The sequence below is a fragment of the Argopecten irradians genome, chromosome 11, assembly GCF_041381155.1.
Source record: "Argopecten irradians isolate NY chromosome 11, Ai_NY, whole genome shotgun sequence".
Taxonomy (NCBI): domain Eukaryota; kingdom Metazoa; phylum Mollusca; class Bivalvia; order Pectinida; family Pectinidae; genus Argopecten; species Argopecten irradians.
The window spans coordinates 6,182,920-6,210,802 of record NC_091144.1 but is presented as its reverse complement, the minus strand read 5'-3'; the positions used below and the strand labels follow the sequence as shown (position 1 = coordinate 6,210,802).

General features: G+C 36.6%; 1 protein-coding gene across 1 annotated transcript in view; it reads right to left on the bottom strand.

Moving 5' to 3' along the window:
• Window positions 1-25,731, bottom strand: part of LOC138334371 (tetraspanin-33-like) — a 28,796-nt gene extending 3,065 nt beyond the window's left edge. Inside the window, exons 1-7 of the mRNA XM_069283037.1 lie at window positions 24,508-25,731; window positions 19,606-19,991; window positions 15,164-15,352; window positions 13,726-13,914; window positions 8,936-9,070; window positions 2,834-2,881; window positions 2,059-2,175 (exon numbers count right to left, since the gene is read on the bottom strand). Coding sequence (XP_069139138.1) covers window positions 2,059-2,175; window positions 2,834-2,881; window positions 8,936-9,070; window positions 13,726-13,914; window positions 15,164-15,352; window positions 19,606-19,991; window positions 24,508-24,526 — 1,083 coding nt within the window. The 5' untranslated portion in view covers window positions 24,527-25,731. The remainder of the gene's footprint in view (window positions 1-2,058; window positions 2,176-2,833; window positions 2,882-8,935; window positions 9,071-13,725; window positions 13,915-15,163; window positions 15,353-19,605; window positions 19,992-24,507) is intronic.
• Window positions 25,732-27,883: the final 2,152 nt, after the last annotated feature.

The following is a 27,883-nucleotide window of genomic DNA, read 5'->3' as shown; positions in this document are numbered from 1 at the left end:
GCACAACATACACGCAACACACCGCATACATGGGAGGCCGTCCTTACATGACCATAGCTGTTAATAGGACGTTAATAAATCAAACAAACAAACAATTACCTACATAGTTATCACCCCTCCACCTCCATCTTTCCTACATAGTTATCACCCCTCCGCCCCCTCCTTACCTACATAGTTATGACCCCTCCGCCTCCATCTTACCAACATAGTTATGACCCCTCCGCCTCCACCTTACCTACATAGTTATGACCCCTCCGCCTCCATCTTACCAACATAGTTATCACCCCTCCGCCTCCATCTTACCTACATAGTTATCACCCCTCCGTCCCCTCCTTACCTACATAGTTATCACCACTCCACCTCCATCTTACCTACATAGTTATCACCCCTCCGTCCCCTCCTTTCCTGCATAGTTATCACCCCTCCGTCCCCTCCTTTCCTACATAGTTATCACCCCTCCGCCCCCTCCTTATTTACATAGTTATGACCCCATCGCCCCCTTCTTACCTACATAGTTATCACCCCACCGCCTCCTTCTTACCTACATAGTTATCACCCCTCCGCCCCCTCCTTACCTACATAGTTATCACCCCTCCGCCCCCTCCTTACCTACATAGTTAACTCCCCTCCGCCTCCTCCTTACCTACATAGTTATCATCCCTCCGCCCCCTCCTTACCTACATAGTTATCACCCCTCCGTCCCCTCCTTACCTACATAGTTATCACCCCTCCGCCCTTTCCTTACCTACATAGTTATCAACCCTCCACCTCCTCCTTACCTACATAGTTATGACCCCTCCGCCCCTCCTTACCTACATAGTTATTACCCCTCCGCCCCCTCCTTACCTACATAGTTATCATCCCTCCGCCCCCTCCTTACCTACATAGTTATCACCCCGCCGCCCCCTCCTTACCTACATAGTTATCACCCCTTCGCCCTTTCCTTACCTACATAGTTATCAACCCTCCACCTCCTCCTTACCTACATAGATATCACCCCTCCGCCTCCTCCTTACCTACATAGTTATCACCCCTCCGCCCCCTCCTTACCTACATAGTTATCACCCCTCAGCCCCCTCCTTACCTACATAGTTATCACCCCTCCGCCCCCTCCTTACCTACATAGTTATCACCCCTCCGCCCGCCTTACCTACATAGTTATCACCCCACCACCCGCCTTACCTACATAGTTATCACCCCACCTAGCCGCCTTACCTACATAATTATCACCCCACCGCCCCCTCCTTACCTACATAGTTATCATCCCACCACCCCTCCTTACCTGCATAGTTATCACCCCTCCGCCCCCTCCTTACCTACATAGTTATCACCCCTCCGCCCCCTCCTTACCTACATAGTTATCACCCCACCGCCCCCTCCTTACCTACATAGTTATCACCCCACCACCCGCCTTACCTACATAGTTATCACCCCTCCGCCCCCTCCTTACCTACATAGTTATCACCCCACCGCCCCCTCCTTACCTACATAGTTATCACCCCACCACCCCTCCTTACCTACATAGTTATCACCCCACCGCCCCCTCCTTACCTACATAGTTATCACCCCACCACCCGCCTTACCTACATAGTTATCACCCCACCGCCCCCTCCTTACCTACATAGTTATCATCCACCCACCCCTCCTTACCTACATAGTTATCACCCCTCCGCCCCCTCCTTACCTACATAGTTATCACCCCTCCGCCCCCTCCTAACCTACATAGTTATCACCCCTCCGCCCCCTCCTTACCTACATAGTTATCATTCCACCGCCCCCTCCTTACCTACATAGTTATGACCCCTCCGCCACCCCCTCCTTACCTACATAGTTATCATCCCACCACCCCTCCTTACCTACATAGTTATGACCCCTCCGCCCCCTCCTTACCTACATAGTTATCATCCCACCACCCCTCCTTACCTACATAGTTATGACCCCACCGCCCCCTCCTTACCTACATAGTTATCATCCCACCACCCCTCCTTACCTACATAGTTATGACCCCTCCGCCCCCTCCTTACCTACATAGTTATCACCCCTCCGCCCCCTCCTTACCTGCATAGTTATCACCCCTCCGGCTGTAAGAAGGATGATCTGCTCGTGTTTCCCGAGCCACTCCCCGAATCCCTTTACACACCCTTGGGTGTAGATCCATTCCTCGACGTCACTCTTCTAAAACGAAAATAAAATCTTATAACATATTTCTTGTAGATGTTTATAAAACATAAATAGCCGAACAATAAACATATTTCTGTCTTGGCCAAACCAGTTGACAGACGTTTTAAAACTTCGAAGGACCAACTTGCAGTTGATCTATCACATGTTTAAGAAAATGGCGTCGAGTACTGACGAAGGTACAGTATGCGTTCATCGAGCCTAAATGTTATATATGCGGCTGATAATTCTCTCCTTGTTGTTTTCAATACGACGAAATATCCTGATTATATTTAAGTCATTCGTGAAAATGCATGAATATATAATGGAAACATCGTGGTAGTGGTATTTTAATAAATATGCTTAGGAATGTACTTGTATTTGGTAAATATTTCATTCAATGGTGGTTTGTAAGGTAAGTACTGTTTATAATTTGTAGTATCAATATCAAGTGAAGAAAAATTATAAAGTTTTAACTATGTGATTTCATTGCGAGTGTGTGAAACAAACAAATGAAATGATAATAAAACTAATACTTTAAGACGCTATTCACTGTTGATGTGCATACACATTCCTTGTACAGTATACCTTTCCAGGGAGCGGAAAAAATATGTAAGGGCGTTACTTTAAGACAATTGAAACATGTAATAGCATATCAATAGAAACATGTACTTACTGTTTTATTTGTTTTCCCGAATCCACACATCATATTGATGCGTTCACCCTGTAATAGAATATAAAGAGGAGGAATGTTAAGCATTGTTATTTATCTATTTTAGTTTGTGTATTGGTACTTATGTGCCCAAGAGTTAATTTCAAACCTTGTTATTTATGTGTAAACTGAAGTAGTGTTACAGTACAATAGACGTCAGTGTATGATGCATGGCTCAGAAACAAAGTGCCATGGGGCACATGGTTTGGTTTGGTTTGTTTATTTTTACGTCCTATTAACAGCCAGGGTTATGTAAGGACGTGCCAGGTTTGTTGGTGGAGGAAAGCCGGAGTACCCGGAGAAAAACCACCGGCCAACGGTCAGTTCCTGGCAACTGCCCCACATGGGATTCGAACCCGCTTCCCAGAGGTGGAGGGCTTGTGGTAATATGTCGGGACATCTTAGCCACTCGGCCACCGCGGCCCCTCCATGGGGCAGATGTATGATTTACAATAAATCCCTTTGGTTATATAAGAGCTTGTTTATGGATTCGAAAAATGTTCCGGTTCTATCGCAATACACTTTAAATCAATTTCACACTTCAGAGTTTTGACTATATGCTCCAAACAGTGAATATTTTGATACCAAACAAGCTCCATCAGCTAACACGCATGTTTTAGTTAAATAAACAATATGTTAAAAATACGTTCGTTTGATCAGTCAATGAATGCTACAAGTTAAGCCAGGAACTTCTGGAATCCCGAGTAATATAAACATGGAGCTGTATGGCTGGTGCCGTGCTTTACGACAGTTCTATAACACCAAAGCTCCTGTCTCACTATCTTATATGATTTATGATTTTACATGATGACGTCATTACTGCCATCTGCTCGGGCAATTATGGTCTGGGGAACAGTATCATTGGCAAATAAAATTGAACCCAACATCAAGTCAATTACAACTCTAAAATACTGCAGCGCTGTAGCAAAACTCGCAGCGTCATCAAAATCACAACGGCAAGAAACACCAAAACATAAGAATCCAAATACGGCACGACAAAATGACTACACTGATTTGTGCAGTAAATTTGTCGTTTGAGTACATAATTGTATTTCAAAGTGTAGGTTGTTATAGATATATGATTACGTGTCATAAAAGGGAGCATATTTAATACGAGAAACTCGTCTCGAGGTGTCATCACGGCTGGCAAAAATAACCAACCAATGAGATTTTATCATAAACTATCATATGAAAGAACCAGTTTCTGAAGATCCTTTTATTTATAAACCGTTAATTTGACCAACGTCTGCCTGATCAGATGAGATCACCATGGCCAAGAGTTACTGTTAAACCGTATAGTCCCACCTCGACAGTTGTACCAAACAGTAATAGAACATTATGTATATTCTGCCTATAAAAACTAGTTCCCTTTTAGCCGACATCAGTATTGTCCTTGTCTGTGTATACTCCATCGTGTTAAACGTTGTAATCATCTCACAAGAAAACTTACTGTTGTTGATTGTGTACATTTTATATTGTAGTTAACTTTACTCTTCCTGTTAAGCCAAAATAGCGATATTAGAAGTACAAGCCTTCTATAGTGAAATTAAGTTTGTATTAAGATTATTCAAATGAAGACTTGAACAGCATTTTGTATATATTTATATTGTTATCAATCTTAACCTCTCAGTAAACTAAGTATGTATTGTCTTTGTTGTTGTTACCAGGATCATTTTTAATCAAGACAAGTTAGTAGACCATTCAGTGTAATTTTTTTACTTTTAGTTTCTATTTGTTAAGATGAAGGTTTATTTACCAATGACAATAAATTACTTCTCATAACATTAAAAATATATATGTCGATATTTCCATACTGACGAAATCATACCGAACTTAGAATGTTATCAGCTACCAAGACTTTGTATACAATGTACAGGTGCAAAACAAAGTCAAATGAAAGCTTAAAATGCATTTTCATAGTATTGCCAAAAATGATATTTTTGTCTACAATGGAATGATAACACAAGGCTGGACATTTTATACATTGTTATAAGACAAGTAATAGTAAAATGACTTCTTAGACATTTTTTCATCTCAACATACATCCAACATAACAAACAAGGATGTTTACAGTGTAAACTTTCTGTGTTGTTACTCATATTTGTAAAACATCCCACCTGCACTTTATCTGTGCAGTTGAATGATGTCCACAGCATAACCTGTTGGTTTCAATAATTCACTGACGAAAGGTAACAGGTCAGAACTTTAACCCAGACACGGTACCTACATAAACTGTTATCGTTTTATTGAACTAATTATTCAAAACTCAAGATTCCCCACTTAATAAAATACAATACGATCTCTGTAAGCATTCCATGTGACTGCTGTCTGCAGTGTTCATACCCCCTACAAGCCTTAAATACCTCTTTATAAATGCACCATGACTCCTGTGACTGCTGTCTGAATGGTTCATACAGGCCTAATATACCTCTTTATAAAATGCACCATGGCTCCTGTGACTGCTGTCGGTATGATGTATAAATGCTCAATATACTCTTTATAAAATGCACTATGACCGCTGTGGCTGCAGTCTGCATCGTTCATACAGGCCTATTACACCTCTTTTTAAAATGCACCATGACTCCTGCGACTGCTGTCTGTGTGATGTATACAGGCCAAATATACCTCTTTATAAAATGCACCATGACTCCTGAGACTGCTGTCTGTACGATGTATACAGGCCTAATATACCTCTTTATAAAATATACCTTGACTCCTGAGACTGTCGGTATCTGGTTATCGATCTCACCATATGTTTTCACTACCCACGTGTTTGGGTGCGCTGTTATCAATAACTGTAAACCATTGTTGAAGTTCATAGCTTAAATATAAGTGTACATTCTCATCCTCACTTTCAACATACAGTGCACTGTGTTGGACATTCCAAAGCTAATCATGTTTGGATTAGTATATCTGAAATGTTTACAATATTTCCCCCCGAGGATATGTGGCTGATGTTTTACGTGTATGTCCTATACGTGGCAGTCAGTTTGTTTGTTTGTTAAGGCTTGGCGATAAGGTTTGATGTAACATACCAATTTACGTTATATCTTCTCGTCGTCTAGAGCAACACACCGATATCCTCATTTCAATCAACCGTTCTTATTTCAAATGATAATATTAAAAAAACCCACATACACTACGATGTTGCACACAATATTTCGCTAAATAGATCCGGAAAGTATCAGTATGATCACAGCTGGTGTAATTACACAGAACACGTACCTAGGCCTACTTAATTCCATATATTCCATATTTGCACGTTATAATCTACAGTCGTCATGTTCATACCAAGGTTAAAAAGGACTCCTTCCGTGCGTTCCATTTGCGGATTCGTACCAGTTGCACTAAAGTGATACGACACCGCCAAATGGAACGCGTTTGGATTTTTCCATGATGGCGGCACCCATATGAAAGATACGCTTCGAATATAAAAGCTATGTATTTTCGGTGTTAACAATAATATGGATATAAAAATAATACCTAAATAGTTTAAGCACACACTGAAATAAACGATCCATGTAATTGTATCGGATATAAATACTCTCTGCCTTGTTTTCAACAAAGAAAACATTTCGGTGACAAATGAAGAATCTCGGGTCCGCCGACCTGGATACAAGTGGTACGCTTCTGTAAACGAACCACTTTTACCGGTTCGGTTCGGCTAGTACAGAGTGTTCCATTACAGATACAGCGGGTTCGTACCGGTTGTATCTGCAAAGTCGAATCCGGTCAAACCAACGCCCATACTACATGCTATAAAAACCCATAAACATAATGGCATGTTTTTGTGACAGAAATATGTACTTAACCCTGTGGATTTGCAGAACTGAAATGTAAAAGTTTTTACTTATTATACCAAACATTAAACACAATATAACAATCTATTAGTCAACAGGTAAGGACGGATGTATGGACACTTTACATCAACTAAGTTATGTGAACACTATTTTCTTTACTGTCCTTTATACGTCAACCCTAGACGGCTCCTTTTTAACTCTATCTTGGAACTTGACAATGATATACCACGGACAACACAAACATTTTTGCAAGGCTCTGATAGACACGATATTAACATTAATAAAGCTATATTGGATAAAGTTCAGTGCTTTGTCAGAGATACCAATAGATTTCGCTGATTTTGTTGAACAGATTTCGTTGAATTCGTTAAATAGGTAATGATATGAACTAGGAGACATTTTGTATATATAATGTTTATTAATATCTAGCTTGATGTTTTAGGATATCATCATCATTAACTAAATATAGCAATTCAGATTATTTATGTATATATTAATATTAATTAGTATCTACTGTTAATATGTAAGGAGATGGTGTGTATAGGCATGTTGCCTGTTGCCCAATTCCGATTTTCTGTAACATCTGACAATAAAATATTCTGAAATAAAAAAACTAAGTTATGTTCAAATACACCTAGGAAGGTGTTCCGTGTGTTTCACACTGACGAATAAAAGAAGAGCTTTTAATATGTTACTCACCACCAAAAGTTACCAACAATTTGAATTACAATAATTACAATGCATAGGTTTTAATTTTATACAGACAAAAATCAGCTCAAAATGAATTTTGGGGCAGTACTGCCAAATATCATTATATTTTCGTCTAAAGTGGAGTGAAGTGACTACATATGGTAAGATCAAGAAGTCAACTTGTGGTCCACGATTTCATTTCACATTTGTACAGTGTTATAAGTAATAGTAAAGTTTGTTTGTTTGTTTATTTTTACGTCCTATTAACAGCCAGGGTCATGTAAGGACGTGTCAGGTTTGTTGGTGGAGGAAAGCCGGAGTACCCGGAGAAAAACCACCGACCAGCGATCAGTACCTGGCAACTGCCCCACATGGGATTCGAACCCGCATCCCAGAGGTGGAGGGCTTGTGGTAATATGTCGGGACATCTTAACCACTCGGCCACCGCGGCCCCGAAAAGTAAAGTGATTTCTGCAAACATGCTTTCATTTAAACATAATCATAAAAATCATTAAAGCATAAAAACAAGAACTTTTACAGTACACAATTGCTGTATTGTAACTAATTTTTATAAAACATTTTATAACATTTTCGCATTGAAATATAAGGTTTTACGGTGAAAATAAAACGATATACTTCACTTCAATTTTGATATTTTCACTCGCTTTTACCAATCGGAATGTAGCATTAACAGTGAAAATATCATTTTGACTGTTACGTCATTACTTTGTGCACGAAAATGACGTCATATTTTTGTGTAGAAATATGACGTTATACTCACAAAGATACGGCGTAATAATCGCAAGGGCAAATAATGGCTGAATAACCTTTGGTGGAAGAAGTAGTGATAATCTTCTGTAAATTGAGGCGAGAAAACAAATATAATAAATAGAATATTCCGTGTTTCATGATGAATACCATGAGGTGGAAACATCTATGTTTTACGCTCGTGCTTCGCATCAGAATTTTCGCCGAGTAATCTTAATTTCTAGATCACGATAGATTGAAATGTGTTTAATTTGATATTACAAGGATAGATTGATAAACATTTGCGATATAAGCCTTAACAATCATTTCCATATGGAAACAAAACAAAGCACTTCACACAATGGGCATACAATGTACCAAACTACACAGTACTTGTTCTTGTCTTTAGTAAATGGCTCTATTAACAGCTAATTAGAACAGACATTTATCTGAACTTGATAAGAAGTTTTCTGCTGATAGAAGTTGTAAGAATTGTAATTGTATTGAAAAATATAGTATTTGTCGTTGCTTTTGCTGGAGATGTCAATACTTGTAACAACATAGAAATGTACACACAGACAATACGTCCTTCCTCTTGTGTTGATGAGTTTAACTACTAACACGATAAAGCTACCCACTGTTATTTGTTAGAAGGACGCTACTGATTATAGTCATGATATGCACGACCAGCGTCTCCATTTCCCTGAAGAATACTCCCACTTATTATATTATACCAGATAACGGGCAGTTGTGCAGTGGGCAGAATGATAAAGCAGCAAACATGCTAAAGGACTGATTTAATGATGGAGATACACTTGGGGATACTTACAGGATAAAATATACAGCACGAAAATGGCACCGCACATCTCTCTATACTAGGGTTAAGGCGGGTACAGTTGAAGTAAGTGTTGAGTTGCCAGTCTTTGTAGCCTTCGTCCGTGTGACTAACGCCGCAACACTTAAACTGAAAAACAAAGACAGCGTAAGACGGGAGCTTGACTCTTACCACAAACCTTAAACTTCCTTAAACTGAAAAAAACTCAGTGTGACTAACATCGCTACACTAAAATTTAAAAACACAGTCACCGTAAGACGGGCGCTTGACTCACACTGCAACACTTCACCTTAAACAAAGTCAATGAAAGATGGGTTCTTGACTCACACCGCAACACTTAACCTTAAAAACAAAGACAATGAAATAAGGATGCTTGACTCTCACCGCAACACTTAAACTTAAATAAAGTCAATGTAATATGGATGCTTGACTCTCACCGCAACGCTTAAACTTAAATAAAGTCAATGTAATATGGATGCTTGACTCACACTGCAACACTTAACCTAAAACAAAGTCAATGAAAGACGGGCGCTTGACTCTCACCGCAACACTTAAACTTCAATAAAGTCAATGTAATATGGATGCTTGACTCTCACCGCAACACTTAAACTTAAATTTGGTCATGTAATATGGATGCTTAACGCACACCGCAAAATTTAAACTGAAAATAAAGCTAGAGTTAGATGGACGCTTGACGCCCACCGCAACATTTAAACTGAAAATAAAGCCAGTGTAAGATGGACGCTTGACTCACACCACACTTACACTTAAACGAAATCGATGTAGTATGTCATGTCTAAAATCAGTGATGAATCGAAGAAAAGAGCAGTTATTTTATAATGAAGTTAAGGAAACTATTTCGTCCATGGTTTTTCCGCAACACATCATGCAATTCTAATACATAAAACAATCAATATATATATATATATATAATGTATATAACAAAACACGATAAAACATATAGGAAGTTTGGAAGTAGTATCTAGTGAAACTCAAGCAATATGGTCACCGATGACTGGAATCGTTCACGGTTATATACACTATACAATGTAGTATTATGTGGCTTATGTTACAGACAGCGATAGTTTTATTGTAGCTGACGGTTGTATATACTCCTCTTTACAAAACAAGCCTGTCTGCTATCTGTCCCCTAAAACCAAAATCACTAATCACCCATTACGACTGAGGAAATCAATTCATTTCCTAGTTATGACTACCTTCTCCAAATCTTTATTCTAGCGTAAAACCGTCTATCGATCCGTGGTGTATTCAATGGCGTAACCTCCCTGAATGAGTGAGTATTTTGGAATTCGTTTGACACGAGAACTACCGGGCCTATAACAGTGATATATTGAGTTCAACACCCCATACAACCTGCTGATAGTCACGACAGCCTGTAATGTACTATTCGACACGCCTAAAATGAGACGAGAAAAATGTGTGAAAGCTTTTCGCAAATCAGCAAGCATTTTCTTATAGTGATTCTATGCTGGTCTATCTACTATCTACACTAAAAGAGTTGACAAAATAGGCCTTCCGTCGTGTCCTGTAATTATAATGTATTTGTTTATTATGATATACCTGTTTCTGAATGTTGTCCATCTATACTTTAGTTATAATATACCTGTTTCTGAATGTTGTCCATCCATATCTTTATTATAATATACCTGTTTCTGAATGTTGTCCATCCATATCTTTATTATAATATACCTGTTTCTGAATGTTGTCCATCCATATCTTTATTATAATATACCTGTTTCTGAATGTTGTCCATCCATATCTTTATTATAATACATGAATACCTGTTTCTGAATGTTGTCCATCCATATCTTTATAATATACCTGTTTCTGAATGTTGTCCATCCGTATCTTTATGATATACCTGTTTCTGAATGTTGTCCATCCGTATCTTTATAATATACCTGTTTCTGAATGTTGTCCATCCGTATCTTTATTATAATATACCTGTTTCTGAATGTTGTCCATCCATATCTTTATTATAATATACCTGTTTCTGAATGTTGTCCATCCATATCTTTATTATAATATACCTGTTTCTGAATGTTGTCCATCCATATCTTTATTATAATATACCTGTTTCTGAATGTTGTCCATCCATATCTTTATTATAATATACCTGTTTCTGAATGTTGTCCATCCATATCTTTATTATAATATACCTGTTTCTGAATGTTGTCCATCCATATCTTTATTATAATATACCTGTTTCTGAATGTTGTCCATCCGTATCTTTATTATAATATACCTGTTTCTGAATGTTGTCCATCCGTATCTTTATTATAACATACCTGTTTCTGAATGTTGTCCATCCATATCTTTATTATAATATACCTGTTTCTGAATGCTGTCCATCCGTATCTTTATTATAATATACCTGTTTCTGAATGTTGTCCATCCGTATCTTTATAATATACCTGTTTCTGAATGTTGTCCATCCATATCTTTATAATATACCTGTTTCTGAATGTTGTCCATCCATATCTTTATTATAATATACCTGTTTCTGAATGTTGTCCATCCGTATCTTTATAATATACCTGTTTCTGAATGTTGTCCATCCATATCTTTATTATAATATACCTGTTTCTGAATGTTGTCCATCCGTATCTTTATTATAATATACCTGTTTCTGAATGTTGTCCATCCATATCTTTATTATAATATACCTGTTTCTGAATGTTGTCCATCCGTATCTTTATAATATACCTGTTTCTGAATGTTGTCCATCCGTATCTTTATAATATACCTGTTTCTGAATGTTGTCCATCCATATCTTTATAATATACCTGTTTCTGAATGTTGTCCATCCGTATCTTTATTATGATATACCTGTTTCTGAATGTTGTCCATCCGTATCTTTATAATATAGCTGTTTCTGAATGTTGTCCATCCGTATCTTTATTATAACATACCTGTTTCTGAATGTTGTCCATCCATATCTTTATTATAATATATCTGTTTCTGAATGTTGTCCATCCGTATCTTTATTATGATATACCTGTTTCTGAATGTTGTCCATCCGTATCTTTATTATAATATACCTGTTTCTGAATGTTGTCCATCCATATCTTTATTATAATATACCTGTTTCTGAATGTTGTCCATCCGTATCTTTATTATAACATACCTGTTTCTGAATGTTGTCCATCCGTATCTTTATTATAACATACCTGTTTCTAAATGCTGTATATCCGTTTCTTTATTATAATATACCTGTTTCTGAATGTTGTCCATCCGTTTTTTTTATTATAATATACCTGTTTCTAAATGCTGTATATCCGTTTCTTTATTATAATATACCTGTTTCTGAATGTTGTCCATCCGTATCTTTATTATAACATACCTGTTTCTAAATGCTGTATATCCGTTTCTTTATTATAATATACCTGTTTCTGAATGTTGTCCATCCGTTTTTTTTATTATAATATACCTGTTTCTAAATGCTGTATATCCGTTTCTTTATTTTAATATACCTGTTTCTGAATGTTGTCCACCCGTATCTTAAGTATAATATACCTGTTTCTGAATGTTATCCATCCGTATCTTTATTATAATATACCTGTTTCTGAATGTTGTCCATCCATATCTTTATTATAATATACCTGTTTCTGAATGCTGTCCATCCATATCTTTATTATAATATACCTGTTTCTGAATGTTGTCCATCCATATCTTTATTATAATATACCTGTTTCTGAATGCTGTCCATCCATATCTTTATTATAATATACCTGTTTCTGAATGTTGTCCATCCATATCTTTATTATAATATACCTGTTTCTGAATGTTGTCCATCCATATCTTTATTATAAAATACCTGTCTCTGAATGTTGTCCATCCATATCTTTATTATAATATACCTGTTTCTGAATGTTGTCCATCCATACTTTAGTTATAATATACCTGTTTCTGAATGTTGTCCATCCATACTTTAGTTATAATATACCTGTTTCTGAATGTTGTCCATCCATATCTTTATCATAATATACCTGTTTCTGAATGTTATCCATCCATATCTTTATTATAATATACCTGTTTCTGAATGTTGTCCATCCGTATCTTTATTATAATATGCCTGTTTCTGAATGTTGTCCATCCGTATCTTTATTATAATATACCTGTTTCTGAATGTTGTCCATCCATATCTTTATTATAATATACCTGTTTCTGAATGTTGTCCATCCATATCTTTATTATAATATACCTGTTTCTGAATGTTGTCCATCCATATCTTTATCATAATATACCTGTTTCTGAATGTTGTCCATCCATATCTTTATTATAATATACCTGTTTCTGAATGTTGTCTATCCATACCTTAATTATAATATATCTGTTTCTGAATGTTGTCTATCCATATCTTTATTATAATATATCTGTTTCTGAATGTTGTCCATCCATATCTTTATTATAATATACCTGTTTCTGAATGTTGTCAATCCGTATCTTTATTATAATATACCTGTTTCTGAATGTTATCCATCCGTATCTTTATTATAATATACCTGTTTCTGAATGTTGTCCATCCGTATCTTAATTATAATATACCTGTTTCTGAATGTTATCCATCCATATCTTTATTATCATATACCTGTTTCTGAATGTTGTCCATGCATACTTTAGTTATAATATACCTGTTTCTGAATGTTGTCCATCCATACTTTAGTTATAATATACCTGTCTCTGAATGTTGTATATCCATACTTTAGTTATAATATACCTGTTTCTGAATGTTGTCCATCTATACTTTAGTTATAATATACCTGTTTCTGAATGTTGTCCATCCATACTTTGTAATAGTCATCGTCCTTGTATCTAACGATGGCTTTCTTTAACACCTTTTCTGGTGCGTGGCGTAGATTTTCCCGCGCTGTTGGGTTGGAGTAAAATACTATGATCAGAGTTCCTGCCACGATCTCTATAACAAGGACTAGGGACAGTGATATGTGGAACTGCAAAGGAAAAACATAGTGATTAAATAGCAACAAACTCAGTGCTGTAGTAATTACATAAATATCATACGACTTTGATGGGAAGAAAAGGAGCGGAATCTAATAATGTAAAAGTAAAACCAGTATCGTTATAACGTCGAATCATTTGTTGACAATTCATATTGCTCACTTCCCACGAGTCTTTGAAACCATTGGCGACACACACACTGAATGATGATTCTGGAAATCATTATTGACGACCAACATATTGTGTGACGTGTCTGAAACATAAGACAGGTTCGCTGTAGGATGAATATTCCATTTTTCCCAGAGCGAGTTTTGTTTCTGCTTTCTTTACATAATGCTTTTCTATAGGGGAATTAGAATGACTGGGTCATACCTAGCAGTATATAAACAGGCATTATATGTTATTTTCAATATGTCAGTTTTGACCATCACTGACTGCGCCATGACACCTCAGTTAGTAATACTGTTTGGTCGTTAAGAGAATTAATGGATTAGAAATGAATTCGGCCCGGACAGGATTAAGACGTTTGTATTAATTACGTCCGACATCTAGCGAACGCGCCGCAATAATTGAAGACGTTGTTAAATATATGTAGCGGGCTCACTATTTTGGATGTGCTCGTCTTTTAATTTTCTGGCTAGTATCCTCTTTCCACATCCAGCTTAATAGTATTAGATTGTATATCGATCTCTACAGATACTGTACAGATATACAGGCTCCTATTGGGTTCGGAGAGATCATACATAATTAACTATTGCCGCTAACTTACATTTAGGAATCAATTGCTTTTCTAAATGTTTGATTAGAAAAAACTGTGTACGTTTGCCTATTATAAGCAAAGAAAATATTTAAAAAGATTAATAATTAACAATCTTTATCTTTGAATGCTCTCAGTTGTAAGTAAAGATAATGCATTCTAAACATCAATTAAACTTAGATTGTTTAAGAAAAGTATAGGTAAAGTGTAGATGCAATATTGCAGTCGTAAAGACTTCTAGATAGATGTAATAACGTTGTATTAGAACTCTAATCTCCCTCACGTCAACGCGAACTTGACATACCCCCTGTGTGTCCATTCGATTGCTCTTACGACATTTTCCTGCGACTGTAAGATGTTATTGTGATATCTGTGATAAAGGTCATTCCGGCCATAAAGCCGTTGATATGGCCAATAGGGACTGTATTTATGACCACTGGTCAGATGTCCATTTGCCCCGATGTATTTATTTCTTCACTACTTACCACTCTGAGGAGAATGATGTTTTCACGAACGGCACCGAGACAACCCGGGAACGCGACGATGAATGTGATGGCTCCTAGAATAACGATTATGACTGATGGATCCAGAACGAAGTCAACAGCATCAGCAATTATCCCGCCATCGTCCAGTAGGCTCCATAGTCCCACTCCAACAGCCACCAGCCCCGCCACCTACCGGGTAAAATCACATCGAGTTAGGGATACTCGCGGGTATTAGTATGTTTCCAATATCGGAGAGGTGAAAGGGTTAATTAACAATAGCAGGAAATGTTCTACTTCAAGGTATACTGTTTGAAAGACGTAGTCTATGGACGGCCTCAGCAGGAGAGAGAGAGACAAACCTCGTATGGACACTGCATTCCAAAGGACAGAAGTGCATTAAGGTGATATACAGGCGGTATTAGTATATGGGAGATACATTATTCACAGACCGGTGAATTTTGGAATGTTTCTGTAGGGAAATCTTGCGAGAGCTATAAAGTACTACAGACTAAAGCGTGAAATTCCATGTATATTCCCCTCTATTGCAATTTAGTGACTGCATGAACGCCAAGTAATTCTGCTATTGAAAGTCCTTATAAAAGATACGCTATTTCTTCAGTATATTCGACTTGATTTAAAATTAAGTTTGTTTAATTATTAACGTCCTATTAACAGCTAGGTTCACGTAAAGTGGCCTCCCATGTATGCGGAATAATAGCGTATATGTGGTGTTTAGTGCGTGTTTTGGAAGACTGCAGTATATTCGTGTTGTGTATTCTTGTATAGTGGAACGCTTGTGCCTTTTGTAGTGCTATTACCCTGAAGCATGCTGCAGAAGACATCAAGTAACACACCCCACACGGTCACCTTATACTGACACCGGGTACAGCAGTCATCCTACTCCCGGTAATCTGAGCGCTAAGCAAGAGCAGAAACTACCACTTCTATAGACTTTGGTGTGTCTGGGTCAGATGGCAGAACTAAGGGCCTTCCGCACAAGGGCGAGCGCTCAACAGACGGCCAAAAATGAGGCGGTGTCAAGGGAGACGTAAAAAGGAAGAAAGTCAGTTAGGAAGAAGAAAAAAGATAAGATCCTAAATTTAGTCGCCTTTATGATCATACAATAGGTGCAGCATGTACAATTCTAACGCCCTACCTGCACGGCCACTGATTTAAAAAGGAACAAACAGACGAAAGAGGATTTTAAATGTTTGCATTAAATATAGGATTAAAACTATAGGTCAATTACTTTTCCTTTCATATTAATGTACTGACCTCCTTTTCTCATTCGTAACTTCATCAAAACGACCTTTTTCACACCAGTATAGCGATTATGTGATCAATCAAAATCACCCTCCCTTCTACAACCGTGATTCAACCAATGGACCAATGAAAAGAAACCTTTTTTACGTTTAAATATCACTAAAATAGGCCAATCAACCTAGGTTTTCATTCCACTACCACGGATCAAATAATGGCCGATACACGCAAACTTTGTTCTAGATTAGACCGATTCACATTGTCATGCTCGTGCATAAGCTATCAATCAATCAAAACTACCTTCTTCCCCCAACACATGATCTGTACCTACATTGAACCATTTTGAATCATTCTGTCTTCCACACCAATTACAACTTCAGTGTACATCATATTCCTTTTACACTTGTGTATCAATTGATATTACCTTTTTCCTTCATTTTTCTATGAATAATCATTATTTAGCTTGGTGAGTTCTTACTTCTGGTAATTCAAAACACATGTTTCCAGAGTAGCAAAAACGATTGTCTTTGGTTTCATTTCGTGTATCGCTTCTGGGTAGAGGAATAGTTACATTTCTTTTGTCAGATAGCTAGAAATCGCACAACTAAGGAATACAGATATATGATGTATAAAAGATTTTTTAAGCACATGTGTTTAGATATTTTAACAATCCGTGTGTTTTTCCTATCTAAATTGCCAAAAATAAAAAGAAAAAATCATGTGTGTAATGCTACAATGGTTGAATCCGAGATATTCTCCAATTGTCAACACATATGAATGGTTACAATTTATATAGCTTATATCTGTGTACATGACGCACTGGACTATATCATTGGGCTTATCCAATGTCGCCGTTACACCAATTACAGTTCTAGTGTATCCCCTTCATTCTTCAAGTACTAGCTACATTCTTTATAACGCAATTGCATGCTTGACGCGCGTATGTCGGAGTGGAACGTTCAAATCGTTTCTAAACAAGAATAAGTGATCAGCGATGAATATAGGCCATTGATTGAAATATACCGACACGAAGGACGGTTTGACACGTCAGCAATGGGGCCCATGTTATTGCCTTGTATGCCCGAGGGTAGGCGTCCTTTGTCGCGCCACTAATCCTACAATACTTGTCTCCCAACAAATTTAAATTGACATAGGATTAGGTCAACCGAAAGAGATTCCGAATGGATGGGGTTTTGTTTTTAATGCATTTCCAACTACAAATTCGTATTTACTTTTGTCCAATAATCAATACAGTTGGGATAAATCTGTCACCGCGAAGCCAGTCACTGTCGTGGTGAACCTTAGTTACACAGATAATTAGACGACGTCAAGTCGTTTGTCTGGTCATTTGAGTTTTGGTGCGGATATAATTATGGAAAGAAAATAATTTATTATAATAATGACAAGGTATTACATATTACCAACCTCAATACCTTTAATAAATCTTTTCACAAATATATCATTAATTTTTCACCATTTCCATACTAAATCTGGCTTTCTGATTGGCCAATACTTTTTTGTACTCTGAAAAAAAAAATATCCGAGACTGACCCGAAACCCCGATGTTATCGTAAGGCCACAAAAGAGACATTGACATTGCGTATTGATTAGGAAAAAACATACCCTTGAAAAATCACTAGAATAGAACATTTAAACATACTTTATTTTATCAAGTAGATTATAAAACTAACGGTTAACAACTTATTCATTGCTACAATGGGATGGTAAGTCACTATATCACTGATAACATTGCAAATTGACATTGATTAAAAAGTGGGGTAACTAGACTTTTAATTGATAAAATGGAGAGTAAGTAACTTTTTATATGATACAGTTGAAAATTTGTTTGTTTGATTATTTTATCGTCCAGGGTCATGTAAGGACGGCATCCCATGCATGCAGTGTGCAGCGTGTGTGAAGTGCAAGGTGCGTGATTTGGGAGACTGCAGTATGTTCGTATTGTGTCTTCTTGTATATTGGAGCCGTTGCCCATTTTATAGTGCTATATCATTGAAGCATGCCGCCGAAGACACCAAGCAACACACTTCATCCGGTCACGTTGGAAGGGCGTTAGAATTATACCTGCTGACCCTATTGCATGATCGTAAAAGGAGACTAAATTTAGGATATTATCTTTTCTCTTCTTCCTAACTGACTTTAACTTTCAAAATGCCTCCCTTGGCACCGCCTCACTTTTGGCCTCACTTTTTAAAACTGTTTTAGTATCTCGCCCATTTTGTCAGTAACACAAAGATCACTTTGTCTTATTGACCATGGAAAAGCATTTTTCTTACCTGTATTATAAAACCGTGCCAAATAATCTTAAAATGCCTTTTTAATAGTATCATGCTCTATAACATCGTTTTCAATGGAGACTGTAAACATATAACCCATTTCATTACGTCCATCGAGTGATTTTAACATCTATGCATAATTAATTGAACGTCATGGACATTCAAGCATAAAAGTTTTACAATATATTATCCTATTCGATACATCAACCGAAGAGCAAATTCAGTAATTCAATGGGCATAATTATCTTTTGAACAAATAGTCAACGGTCCACATACAATACATGAAAATCGGCAGTATCTACTAATTCAATAAGGCACAGAACAAAAAAAACCCGTATAATTTCCTAACTTAACATAGACCTGAGGATCTTTCAGACATTATAGACTCTAGGGAAAGCTGTCAGTGAAGACAAGAAAACAGATCCTCATTCCATAATTGACTTTTCTGTTTTACTGGTACATACTGTAGTTCTCATTCCCAAAATAACTTATGTTGACATAGGAAAGTAACTTTTAGTACTGATTAAACCTCTCCAGATGCCTAACACTTTATAAAGAAATGATTTCCCAGTAGTAAATGATCAGGTTATAGAGCCTGGTACCGCGACAAGCCGAAATCTATGGCTGCTTCACCAGTTAATAGGGCGACTGTGATGGGCTGATCTGGACCTACATATTACATAATGTTATGTATTACTCTGTAGTATATCATGCTTAGAATACTGGAGTTTGTGTCGATGAGGATTGCCCAATCACTCTTGCACTCCTCCTTCGATCTCAGTTAATGTTTTAGTAGTTATTAGTGTTTTCAAGCCGTATGAAAGTAATGTTACATTTTTCATGGATTATTTACACTTGATTCATCAACAACTTTATTGAAAAACTTACCCAGGATAAGAAGTTGAAAAAGAAGAGGATATATTTCAGAAGAAAATTCTGAATTCGGATATGTGTCCGAATCGTGCTCTGTATGCTACTGAGACGCCTCATAATAGCTGGCATAGACTTCCGGCGGATGTCAACACCATTTCCGGTAGCCATTTCAGCATCGATGTCATCAGCGTCGTCCGTATCGTCTTCCTCGATAAGTGAACTTCGTGACATTAGTGGACCTGACTGGGAGAGGGACAGAGACGAAGCGGCGTCTGAATCGTCTGTCATGTATACCTCCTCAGGTGTATCTACAACAGGTACAAAAGTGGCACGTGACTGGGAATGTGACGGGGAAGAAGCAGCGTCTGAGTCGTCCATCTTCTCTACCTCCTCAGGTGTATCTACAACAGGTACAACAAAGGGTCACATGACTGGTATAATGAGAGAAAGGAGAGAGTAATAGTCTTCATCCATATAAGATCTCTTCCCACCTCTCCCTCCCTCCGACCCCTCTATACAGAAGGACCTCACACACACATGGCCGTTCTTACCCCCCTCTTTTCCTGTCATCTGTCGGATTAACCTGACAGTCTTTCCCTCTTATAAGATCTCTTCTTGCATTCTCTCTCTTCTCTCACTTTCGGTTTGGTATCATTCCCCTTCTCATCTGTGCCTTACATCCGGTGCTAACCTAACGTGACATGTTCCTGTCCTCAATGACATGGCCTTTTTTCCTCCTTCTTGAATTCTTCCCCACCAACTCCCTGCTTCTAATCCTGTACAGAAAGACCTGACAACCCTTTTCCCCATATGTGACCTCCCTGACATGGCCTCTGTCCTCATTCTTTCTACCGATAAAACCCTGAATTGCCTTTAGCATGTCAGTGGAGATATTTACATAATTACAAAGTGCTTCCATCAACTGGCGTGTACATCTCAACAACAGACTGCAGGTTTTATTATGTTTCTCTCAGACTTTAAATGTCGTCAGCACGCAAAATGACTATTTCTATAGAAATCCATTCGCTTACAATCATGATTCTCTCAAATAAGGTTTCGCAGACATTCGTTCTCGTTAGAACCGTTACCATAGAGATCAACTGACGTTACACAAAAAGGGCGATGTAATTGTATAAAGATACCCTAGGATATATAGGTTTTATCATAAATACCAGTAAATAAATCATAAATACCAGCAAATAATTCGACCGGCCACATTAATATACGTTTTTTATTGACAGGGTTTACAGGGTTAAAATTGTTTTTCCTCCAGTTTTGTAGTTAAGGGTTGGTGATTCCTATATATGTATTTATATATATGGATAGCATTCATCAAAAGTAAGTATACAAGGTTTTCTGTAAAGTGACACGATACATCAAAGCATATTTTGTTCTAGGATATACGACTCCATGGCATGCAAAAGTTGGCATGTTACTCATTGCACCGATATGTCTTGTAATAAGAGTCAAACGACTAAAGAGTTGTGCAGTGTACTATATTGTTTCAATGTATTGATTATCTTATGTGTATGTTTATTTATTTGAAATGGTGTATAACATTTTTATAACATTTGTATGACTGCTCATAATTGGGCAGCCTCTGAGGTTTTCAAGTAATTGTTTTCTTCTTATAAAAGGCTATGTATCGGTGAACTTATTTATCGGCGTGGCAGATTATATGTTAATGAGTTTATTTATTGGCATGGTGGATATATTTCGTGTAACTTTATATATATATCTTGTGAGTTTATTTATTGGCGTGGTGGTTATATTTCATGTGAGTTTATTTATCGGATTGGCGGAATATATATATTGTGAGTTTATTTATTGGAGTGGCGAAATATGTTTGTTGTGAGTTTGTGTATCGGAGTGGCAGAATGTATTTGTTGTGAGTTTGTTTATCGGAGTGGCAGAATGTACTTGTTGGGAGTTTGTTTATCGGAGTGGCAGAATATATTTGTTGTGAATTTATATATCGGAGTGGCAGATTGTATTTGTTGTGAGTTTGTTTATCGGAATGGCGGAACATATTTGTTGTAAGTATATCTATCGGAGTGGCGGAATATATTGTGAGTCTATTTATCGCAGTTGGGCTGACAGTATCCATGAAGTAATTAGGCTGTCATTCTATGGTTGTTTTATATATAATTTAGGCTTTTGACACATACTTTAGTGTTGATAGACTTATATTGTTAGAATGATGTAAAATAAGCCTCACTTTGCTGTTCATAGATTTGTTGTTATAGTGTCATACGTTTAGACTTAGTTGACGGTATCACTCGCCTTTTTATATAGGCCATGAGTTCATCGGCTCAAGATGACAAAATGACGTGAGAATGATTCAGACTAACGGTCATGTATGTTCATTTTAAGATCGTAACATTTCCAAATCTCAGAATTATTGCGAAATATCAATCTTTCCTTGAATAGTCTAATTGCTGCTTGAATACGTCTATTCGCTCCAATGAAATTTAAAATATCGATAAAACTTACATTATCAGCTAACGAGTCCTTGATTAAAACGTTTTATTTTATTATGGTCGGACACAGCAGACGCTATAAGATATTTGCTGTTTGCATGAGTTTGTCATTGTAGCAGACCAATACCGCGTAACCAGTAAATTTAGCGGGGATATCTTTTCGATTTCGCAGAACTTGCTTTTATCGCGAGAATTTTGATCCGCAAAATATTGAGAAATGGTTGAATCATATAAACCTTTAAAGTCAGATCGTGAAAATTTAAATCCACTAAAATTAAATTTCTTTGTTTTGAGTTAAAATCGTAAAACAAAATCCACGTAAATAGCCGGCTACACGGTATCCTGACCAACTATTATGTTATCACACCAAAAAAAGTATGTTGTCTTTGAAATTTGAACAACAGAATGTCAAACACGCCATAGAAATGTAGTCATCATGATCATTGTCCTGGATGGAACATCGATATAGAAAATAGCTTGATCACAGTCGATGTCATCTCTGGAGAGAAGCGTAAACAGTTCAATTCCCATTTCCTCCTACTTATGCTCTGCCATAGCAGACAATTATGAAGTGAAATGGCAGTTCTCAAATGCATGGGTCCATCCATTGTGACATTTCAGAATAGTTCACTTCATTTCAGAATAGCCCACTTCATTTCATTTTGATACCGCACGTAATATACGTGTTAATGTGCGTAATGAATATTATGTAAAGATAGAATACGGTATAACAAAACATCTTTGGCTTTAGGCAATAGTTTGATATACAGCCTTAACATAACGCATGTTGACCTGAAACCCATTTGTAACCCTATTGTAATTTTTGGTTCAATGTTAAATCTTTTGTAATTTTTGGTTCAGTGTTAATTTTTATTGTAATTTTTCGTACAGTGTTAAATCTATTGTAATTTTTGGTTCAGTGTTAATTTTTATTGTATTTTTTCGTACAGTGTTAAATCTATTGTAATTTTTGGTTCAGTGTTAAATCTATTGTATTTTTTGGTACAGTGTTAAATCTATTGTAATTTTTGGTTCAGTGTTAAATCTATTGTAATTTTTGGTACAGTGTTAAATCTATTGTAATTTTTGGTTCAGTGTTAAATCTATTGTATTTTTTGTACAGTGTTAAATCTATTATAATTTTTGGTACAGTGTTAAATCTATTGTATTTTTTGGTTTAGTGTTGAATCTATTGTGGTTTTTAAAGTGCCAGTGGTTAACGATTAAATCTAAAATATTTTTTTGTTGGTTGACTATAAAATCGAATGTAGAATGTTTTTTCCTAACCTTAATCCACAATTACGTTGGGCGGGCCGATATTACATGTGATGTAGGGTCCATCCAGCTATAATGGTACATTACATTGACCGAATCATGTTACACGACCTACTGCAGGAGAAATTGGTTTCAGCAGCTAAATCAGGGTAAACGAAAACAGTCGAGCTACTATAAAAATCTATAAAAATGATACCCAGGCGCTATAAAGTGTGTAATGAGGAAATGACAGTGAGTGTTTGACAAACATTTGGCTCTGATGATGTCTCTATCTAATTATCGGTCCAGAGCAGCAATATACATTTAACAACGTAATGTTATTATCATGTCCGGATTCCACATATGTAAACATAAAATGTGTAGCAGCTTCAATTTCGTGATGTCAACATTTCGTGTTAATTTCGCGGAATTAAATTTGAGCAGAACATCGGTTACTCAAGCACATGGTCAGATGGAAATATACATGTTTAATTTACTTTGATATGTATTCGTTAATGCTTTACTAATATGCTATGTATTTTGTTCACAACATTTTAAAATAAGTAAAGTTTAATGCATGGTTTTCGACTAGCGAGGATGAAATACAAACCACACGACGAGAAAATTATGCAATAACCGACTTACTGCATCTTTTTCAATCCGAACGGTTGAAAAGATTCAGTGCGGAGAAATACACATTTATTCACGTGGAAGAATCATTTTTCATGTATGTTTTTGACATTCGCGTCTCGAGAATATTGTAACAGTTCCAGAGATGGAGGAATAGTGGTAGATATAGGGAGGTGATGGGTGAGTGGTAAGGTATCCCGATGATCTAGTCATCTACCTATGGAACTACTATAACTTAGGGACCACGATGCGAGAGTGGTAAGGTGCCCTGATAATCTACCACTAGTTCTCCACCTAGGTATCCAGATCCAAATGTACGTATGAACGCACTGATTGCAAGTCGGTGATTTTCCTCTGGGTTCTTCGGCCTTTCTCAGCCTCCTTAGCATTGTATGTCCTTATATGACAAAGGGTAGTAAACAAAGTATATCCTACGTCAAATCATCATTATGTATATACTATGGGGTCCTTTATGGACAGCTGGTTAGTGGTGGAACCCAACAAACTATAATGCGCTAGCTGTAGAGATAAGTAATACCTAAGAAGTACTTACCTCGGGCGTTTTCAGCCATTTCGTACTAATCACTCCAAATAATCACGGGGGTATTCCACTCCAAATATCACATGTATCCCGCTCCACTAATTACGTGTATCCACTCTAAATAATCACGTGTATTCCACTCCAAATAATCACGTGTATTCCACTCCAAATATCACATGAATCCACTCCAAATAATCACGTGTATCCACTCCAAATAATCACATGTATTCCACGCCAAATATCACATGTATCCACTCCAAATATCACATGTATCCACTCCAAATAATAACGTGTATCCACTCCAAATAACCACGTGTATCCACTAAAAATAATCACGTGTATTCCACTCCAAATATAACATTTATCCCGCTACACTAATCAGTGTATCCACTCCAAATAATCACGTGTATTCATTAAAAATAATCACGTCTATCCACTAAAAATAATCACGTGTGTCGACTAATTATAATCACGTGTATCCACTAAAAAATCGCGTATATCCACACCAAATAATCACGTGTATCCCACTCCAAATAATCACGGCTATCCCACTCCAAATAATCACGTGTATCCATTAAAATAATCACGTGTATCTCACTTCAAATAACCACGTGTATCGCTTACCAGGATGATTACATTTCACAGAAATAACACATACAATACGAGATGTACCTCAGGAGTTATAAAACTCACTGTTCTATCCATGTTACATGTTTTGCGCATTTTTTAAATAAAGCTCCATCGAATTCTTTACCACCGACACGTGTTGCCTGGCTTAATGAAACAATAATTGACCATTTCTTATTTAAACCAGTATATATCGATACTTAAACTTCTAATCAGAGACGTAATTCATCACGTCACAACATTCAACCTGCTTGGTAAATCCATCGAATATCATATCCATTCATGTTTCCCTCCATCCGCTGGTGTTATTGGTCACATCTATTCCATATAGAGAAAACATTGTATACACATTTATCACAATCCTGTAACATCTTTGTAACATCGTCCCTGAATACGTCACTAGAAGCCATCATAAAACATGATTAGAAATTCGAGAAAAAGCAAACATGACTTTATATCCATGATAGCGTAGAAGCGTCTGAGGCCTGAACACACACGGATGGCAGTGTACAGCTATCGGAATAGTCAATGTTCCAACAATCCGCAAATGTACATCGCCTTACACTGAACAAAACTTCAAGATAAACGAGCAACTAAACGGGTTTTATATTATTTTTTATTCTATATTCTAAGAGCTATATTTTAAATTAGTTTATTACTAGTCTGTCGACTATGTGATATTATTAGATAAACAGAGGTTAGTCGATAAGTATTCCTATCTTACAATGTATGTATACAGCTATTAGACGGAAAGAGCCATTCTTATAGATATCAGTTTGTCTCGTCCACAATCATACACCTTCCCCACTTGGGAACAAACGCTTAACACTAGGCAAAATTGAGTGTCATATAAGTACTAAGGTTTTTTTAGAAAGAAGAGAGCATTGAGAGTCACCTTATTGCTATTGGATCATCAGAAACAATTGTAACGTGCTGCTCACAAAACTTAAACGGACAATAAAACGTTACGTAATAACTTTAATCTTTACATTTACCTTGTATTGCGCTTCTATGGCAATTTACTATAGAGAATATAGTTTGGAATTTGAAAAGACGAGATATGTTATCAACGCATTCCATCTAGTTTACGGGTACACTTCCTACCATCCGGCCACTTTAGACAATTTATTTTTGAATTTATCATTTTTCACAACTTTCTTAATAGCTTTCGTTTTACTTATTGTCCCAATTGTTGTAATTATAGAAGGCGTTTATCCCTATGAGATACTAGGTTATGTACCTTAGTCTATAATGATCATTATGAAACGACAGCTGGCTCGCTCATTGTCAGTAAAATGTGAAGAACACAATCCGCGTCCTACTATTGTGCTCAGGAGTTAGTTTCTGCAAGGTAGCACTATAAAGCAAAAAATAGTTCCTTAGAAAATAAACAAACAAAAAATACCGAATGGGTATAATGATCAAAATAATCCGAAATTCACAGACTTGTAAAACACTTGCATTTGTATGGCGTGCCGAACGTTGCAAAATTCAATAAGGAAAAACATTTGTGCGAAAAAAATGTGTTTGTAATATATCGTTATTATTCATTATTTTATTTTGTGTGTGTGAAAAATATTTGTATGAGAAAAAATGGTTTGTGTGTAAAAATATATATTTGTGTGTGGTTTTGTTTTATATTTGTGTGAACAAAATATGTTTGTGTGTGTGAAAAATATATTTGTGTGTGTGAAAAAAATATTTGTGTGTGTGAAAAAATATTTGTGTGTAATTTATTCTATATTTATGTGTGAAAAAAATGATTGTGTGTAAAATATATATTTGTGTGTGATGTTGTTTTATGTGTGTGTGTGAAAATCACACAAAAATATATATTTTTACACATAAATATATTTTTCACACACACAAAGAAATTATTGAACAAAATTTTTATTTTTTACATATAAATATTTAAAAAAAAATTACACAAACATTTATTGTTTTTACACACAAATTAAACATATTGAACACACATTTTTTTCTTTACACATTTTATTTTACTTATTGAATTTTGCAACGTTCGGCACGCCATACATTTGATGCCTAGTTTGTATGGCTTGCGAAACATCTGATCCACTACTAAAGTAATTTGAGGATGGCCTGCTAGACTGTATTCCATGTAATTTGAGGATGGCCTGCTAGACTGTATTCCATGTAATTTGAGGATGGCCTGCTAGACTGTATTCCATGTAATTTGAGGATGACCTGCTAGACTGTATTCCATGCCTAAACTAAAGAGTACATTTGTTATTTAAGGCTGTGCTATACTGGTGTCTATACTACGGTGTAATAATACTGAAGAACACGAGTCTCACCAAAAACACTACATTAAAAAAAAGAAAAATCCTTTTTAATGGACTCGTTTTGGAAGTTACAAAATAAGCGTTTACTCATAGGGCAAAAGTTTATCTCATATGTTCAAAAGTAAGATATTTAGTAATACATTATAAGAGATAATGTTAAGCAACATGTAATAAGTTAAGGAATTGAATTTTGTAGCATTTAAAGAGTTATGTAATATCTTATATTTGGGTATGTTATAGTGACAACACTCGCCCACTTCTCGTAAGAGGAAAACGTGCCACAGACACTATTATGACGTCTAATATAAACTCAAAAGTCGTCCTCACGGGAGCAAACGCTTACCTCAAAGTCAAATATGTGTAGGTGTCAATGGAAAAGTGAATTTCCTCTCAGACCATAACTGTGTATGTTTGTGTCCTTTCGCTGATTATTAATTACCAGCCAGCAAGTCACTCAA